Here is a 6,023-nt window from a genome sequence, read left to right as displayed (position 1 = left end):
CAAAAACAGTTCTGATTTGACTAATCATTTTGTTTCTTTAAGTGATGTGTATGCAAGGTGGATCCTTGATGAGCCAACATTGCACTGTGGATACATATCTATGTTTACGCGCTATTAGAACAGAAGGCGCTGTATATAGAAATGTTGCTTTGAAGCAATATTTGCAAAACATGCAAACTTCTGTATCTGTATTTGGAAAAAATAAAACAAGTTCTTGTTGCTATGTTTCAGTCACATATTATTGAATTACAGTCATGCGCTGCTTAACAATGTTTCAGTCAACACTGGACCGCATATACACTGCAGTCCCATAAGATTATAATGGAGCTGAAAAATTCCTATTGCCTAGTGATGTCTTGATGGTCCTACTGTGTAGGCTTGGGCTAATGTGTGGGTTCTTGTCTTAGTTTTTAACAAAAAGTTTAAAAATTAAAAAAATTTCGTAAGTAGATAAAAGCCTATAGACTAAGAATATATAAAGAAAATATTTGTATAGTTGTATATGTTTGTGTCTTAAGCTAAATGTTATTACAAGAGTTAAAAGTCAAAAAGTTTATAAAGTAAAAAATAGTAAGCTAAAGTTAATTTATTACTGAAGAGATTTTTTTTTTATATACCAAGTGTACAGTGTTTTTAAAGTCTGGAGTAGTGTATAGTAATGTTGTAGGCCTTCACCACTTACTGACTCACCCAGAGAAACTTCTAATTAGTCCTGCAAGCTCCATTCATGGTAACTCCCTTACACAGCTGCACCACTTTTTATCTTTTAAGACCTTTTGTTCTTTAAAGAGTCAGGGTCTCATGTTGCCCAGGCTGGATTAGAGCTCCTGGGGTCATGTAATCCTTCTGCCTCAGGCACCTTAATAGCTAGGACTATAGGCACATGCCACTGCACTCAGCTATTTATGCTATACTGTATTTTTATTGTATCTTTTCTATGTTTAGATACACAAATACTTACCATTGTGTTTCAACTGCCTACAATATTCAGTACTGCTGTACAGGTTTGTAGCCTAGAAGCAATAGGCTATACTACATAGGTAGGTGTGTAGCAAGCAAGCTATACCACTGAGGTTTGTGTAAGTACAGTCTATGAGGTTCACACAAGGACAAAATTGCTAAATGGTGCATTTCTCAGAACACATTCCCATGGTTAAGCAACGCATGACTGTATAAAGTTCTTTACCCTATTTTAAATATGTATTACTTAATCTTCTGTAAACATTACTTTTTTTTTTAGAGACAGAGTCTCGCTGTGTCGCCCCTGGTAGAGTGCAGTGGCGTCAGCATAGCTCACTGCAACCTCAAACTCCTGCGCTCAAGCGATCCTTCTGCCTTAACCTTCTGACTAGCTGGGACTAGAGGCGCACACCACATCACCTGGCTAATTTTTCTATTTTCAGTAGAGACAGGGTCACAGTTTTGCTCAGGCTGGTCTCCAGAGCTCAAGCCAATCCTGCCTCCTTGGCCTCTCAGAGTGCAAGGATTATAGGCGTGAGCCACGGCCCCTGACCACTACCTTTTAAAGGAAGCCTGCTTTCATCTTAACAGATATATCTTTTGCAGGGAGGTGGGTGCAAGCTGCCAAGAAATCCCAAGTAGCAAAAATACTTCGAATTTATTTGCCTTTAATATTCAAAAGCAAGGTGTCCCATATCAGCTCCCAACCCAGTCTGGCTAATGCATTTTAGTGGTGTGAGCTGCAGGCTTCTTAGATTTTGACTGTTGAAAGCAGTACAAGGAAAACAAGTCTGGCCTCACTGCAATAGGACCTATCTGGGACCAATCCAAGCTGCCTACAGACCCCAACTAGCTCTTTCCTGGGTGGGCAAAAATCTTACGGAACTGTGGGTTCTAAGATTTCATAGTAGGTCATCTCCATTACTTGCCAAATTCTTTCTTCCCTTTCGAAACAATTATCCTTATTTAGAAAATAAAAGGGAGCCACTTGGAGACATTAAGAATTAAGAGTACCTTCAGTAATGTAAATAGTCCATTAATTCACACCAGTTCAGCTTTTTTTTTTCCACCAGGGAAGTTGAGACAAAGAGTTCTGCTTCTTAAATCTTACCAGAGGCTTAATATTTGGCAAGGAAGGAGGTGAGCAAGTCTGGGCATAAGCCAGAGCTCACAAGAACTAGTCTCTCTCTGTCAGGGCATGCAGTAAAACGCTTCACATTAACATAGCTCAGTATCTTGAGCCTGTTGCAAAACCTGTATCCACGGGAAGGTGGAGCACGTTGGTGGCTGTATTGGTATGGTACATGGTTAAGTGAGCATTTAATAGAGCCAGCCTATTTGGCCTGCAGGAAACGCAAGTGGGTCCTTGGGAGCTCAGGAGAAAAATTTCCCAGATGTGGTGGAGGGATGGCTCAGGTCCAGTTAACATCTAAGAAGCCCATAATAGCCAACGAAGGCTCAGGGAATAGGAAACCAAGTCCTTATTCTATGGGCTCTCAACTTCGTTTCGCCACCAGCCAGAAAGAAGGTGGGAAATAGGTTCGGTAAAGTAAACCCAACAAAGGACGAACAAAAGAGACACACCAGACGACGGGAACTGCCAAAACTCGTTTTTCATTAACACGGGGTGCGGTGCCAGGCTCAGGCCCGGAGACCCTGGCCCCAGTTCACAGAGATCGCCCCGGACGGGCCGCCCACAGGACCGCTTCTCAGCCAGTGATGCGCACATCGGTGCGGCGGCGGAGCCGACGGGCCCGCGCCGCTTCGGGCAGGATAGCGAGTAGCTGCTCCTGCACCAGCATCTCCACGATCTGCTCCTTGGTGCGGATGTCGGGTCGAAGCCACTGGCGAGAGAGCTCCCGCAGCTGCCGGAACGCCTCCCGGGGACCCGCCGCGTCCTGGTAGCGGAACTGCCGAAAACGCTGGCGGAACGTCTCGGGGCCCAGCCGAGAGCCGCCGGGGCCTGTTGGGGAGCGGGGTGTGGGCTCAAGGGCCGCGGAAGCCGCCGCCGAGGGTATAGGAATCGCTTCGGGGACCGCGGCGTTGGGGCTGGAAGGCTCAAGGGCAGGCGGTGAGAACCCTGCGGTCGAGGAGCCCGCAGAGTTACGCTGAGGGTCCGAGCTCGGGCCAGCTCCTTCCTGTTTCTCTGGCGGCATCGCCGAGGGGCCCCCAGTAGCCTCCAAGCCGGGCTCCGTCGTCGCCATGACTCCGGCTCCGGGCGTCACTCTTTGTCCGGCAGCTGTGGGCTCAGCACTGCGTCTGCGCGGGGGCGGGGTGAGGAGGGACACGTTTCCGGCTAGAGGACAGAGCCGGCGCGACCCTGGAGGGAGGCGGACTCGGTACCGACCGAGAGTGCACGGAGCTTACCTGCACGTGCGAAGCGCCTAGAGCAGCCGGAAGTGGAAGTCTCCTCTGGCTTCTCTATGATCAGGTCTGCGCGCAAGGACCCGGAAGCCGAGGATGAGCTCCCGGATGTGGCCCCCTCTAGCGTTCTCGAGTCGCATCGGGAGGCGGCTGCGACCGAGATGCCGAAGACCAATGTAAGTGCGCGATGGTCCTTGGACGATGGTAGCGCCTCCGAGCACCAGTTCGAGGAGGAGTCGGAGGAGGAGGAGTCGGAGGAGGAGCCAGAGCAAGAGCCGGAGCAAGAGAAGGAGCAGGAGGAGCAGAAGCGTCCCAAAGGTTTCCAGGTAGACTTTTGAGTCGGGTATCTTAGCCAAATAAACACTTGGGCTTGAAGGTGACCCGCGCCTTTCTGTGCGGGCGCTCCTCATTTGACCCTGATTAGCGTGTAGCTCTTGACAGCCCTTCTATAAATGATAAGGATGATGGCTAGCCAAGGGCTCATTGGGGCTGGCGCCTGGCCGGTGACCGGGACAGGGCAGCGCGACGGCGGCCAGGCGCGGGGAGAGGGCCCGGTTCAGGAAAGTCCCCTCGCCTGGTCAAATGAGGAGGGCAAATAGTACCCTCCTTATTGCGAGGATGACAGAATGCAACGTGTGTAAGATCTACAACATACTGCTGGCACAAAGTAACGCTCAAGAACTCTCTGCCATTATTTTTTGCGTGTCCTCTGAAACCAAAGGACAGGAGGCTCTGCTTTTAACTTTAGGATTAATAAAGTGAACTGTAAATGCGTTGCCCCATTTGGTGGTCACTGGTCACATGTGTTTACTGAGCCTTTGAAATGTAGCTAGCCCGAATTGAGATGCGCTGTATTGTAAAATACGCAAGGGACTTAACAAGAAAAAAAATGTAAGCTCTCTCAGCAATTTTTATATTATTTACGTGTTGAAATATATTTTGCATATATTAGGTCAAATAAAATATATTATTAAAATTAATATCACCTGTGTCCTTTTACTTTTTAAATGTGGCTACTAAGAAAATTTTAACATATGGTTTACAATATATTTCTGTTGAACAGCACTGGGCTAGAGTGTTGGAGTCGGGCTGCCTTGGTGGAATCCTTTTTGCAGTATTTATATGCCTTACCACGTCTGGCAATAATGCAGAGTTGTTGGGAGGACTAAATCAGTAAAACCCTTGGAAAGAAGAGGGTTTTAAAATGCTTGCTGTTGTTTTCATTAGGTAAATTGCTTGCTATCTCAGAGCTACAGTTTCTTATCTGTAAAATGTGGATGTAGTAGAACTTACCTCATAAAAGTTACTGTGAGTGAGAATTCAGTGAGATGATGCAGGTAAAAGCGTATGGCTCTGACAGCCCTTCCGTAAATGGTATTGTGTTCTGTTTGATAGCTGACTGACAGATGGATTTTGTATGCCCATTTTACAGAGGGGGAAACTGAGGCCCAGAGAGGGGCAGGAGCCTCATACAAAAGGTTTTATATGACCCTTGCAGTCCCTTTCAGCTCTGTGCGGGGTGGATGGGCATGTTTAACAACCATTAATACATCAGTGGCCCTGATATAAAACTTGCCCCTCTCATAGGATGTCTCCTTTGGATGGATAGAAGTGGATCTTCATGGAACAGTCTGAATACCCTGAAAACCTTGAAAGTTACGGCAGTGGGTCTTTAATGCTTTTTATTGACTGACATGTAAACACTGGGAGATTTCACTTGCAAATCTGGATTTCTAGCTTTTCTTGAAAAAGTGTAAGAGCTGGCCACACTGGACCCTAATTCCTGCCAGTCCACAATCAGCTGACACTGAGTAGAGACTGCTTCCTTTAGACAAGATACTCTGTCCCAGTGGATTCAGTCCCCACCACTCCCTATTCTCTGAAACAGAATGTTGTTTGCATTTACTGTTACTCTCGGGTTGTTGTTTTCCTTAGAGCTGATATTTTTCTCTATTTTCTTTTCAATGATGGAGAAACAGGGACTTAATGTTTTCTATGCCTACTGGCTTCAAACCTTTACTTGTCCTGTCAGACCCCTTGGCAGTTGGGTTTGCTGCCCAGAGTGAACCAACAGTCCTATTTCCTGTGTAGTAACAGGTAGTCAGTTTCCAGGGCTCAGGGAGCACACCAGACCTTGCTGTAGGAACCAGGGGCCTCACTGGGGAGAGGACCTTCCAGCTGAGACTCCAGAAGAAAAAGGGTGGAGTTTGGGGGCATTCCGGGTAGAAGACATTGCCTGTACATTTACATAAAGCAAAACTTTATGGAAACTTCAGGCTACATGGGTAAGCGGTTGTGGGGAAGGGGTAAGAGATGAGGTTGGAAGGTTGGTGGAGATTAAGTTATAAAGATCCTAGAATTCCACGTTTAAAATTTGTCCTTTTCTTCTCAGGAAAAGGAATGAACACTTGTGGTACTTGGAATCGTGGAATGTTAGATCTCTAATCCATTTCTTCCATCCCTGCTGGAATTATGGAATATTAGAGATGGAAGGAGAGATCTGAGAGATCTGTTAGAATCACGGGATGTTAGGATGGAAGAGGCCTTAGAAATTGAATCCAAAAATACAATTCAGTTATTCTAAACCTTTTCTGGGTCAGTAAGCCCCCAAAATCTGGAAAAAAATTATAACACCTCTTCTTAGAAATGGGATGCTATTATATACTTCTGCATATAATTTCAGATAATTTATATATATC

General features: G+C 46.2%; 1 protein-coding gene across 1 annotated transcript; it reads right to left on the bottom strand.

Annotated features, from left to right (window-relative positions):
• Positions 1-2,557: 2,557 nt before the first annotated feature.
• On the bottom strand, positions 2,558-3,365 carry SCAND1 (SCAN domain containing 1). The gene has a single exon (XM_012637671.1). It carries the CDS (start codon positions 3,162-3,164, stop codon positions 2,670-2,672), a length of 495 nt encoding a protein of 164 aa, XP_012493125.1. The 5' UTR covers positions 3,165-3,365; the 3' UTR covers positions 2,558-2,669.
• Between the last annotated feature and the right edge of the window lie 2,658 nt (positions 3,366-6,023).

The sequence above is a fragment of the Propithecus coquereli genome, unplaced genomic scaffold (assembly GCF_000956105.1).
Source record: "Propithecus coquereli isolate 6110/MARCELLA unplaced genomic scaffold, Pcoq_1.0 Scaffold122, whole genome shotgun sequence".
Lineage (NCBI taxonomy): Eukaryota > Metazoa > Chordata > Mammalia > Primates > Indriidae > Propithecus > Propithecus coquereli.
The sequence above is the reverse complement of the archived record's forward strand: the minus strand, read 5'-3'. Positions and strand labels throughout refer to the sequence as shown.

What these genes read in the sequence shown, in the direction of transcription:
- SCAND1 (XM_012637671.1), bottom strand. Translation starts at nt 3,164, where the DNA reads ATGGCGACGACGGAGCCCGGCTTGGAGGCTACTGGGGGCCCCTCGGCG.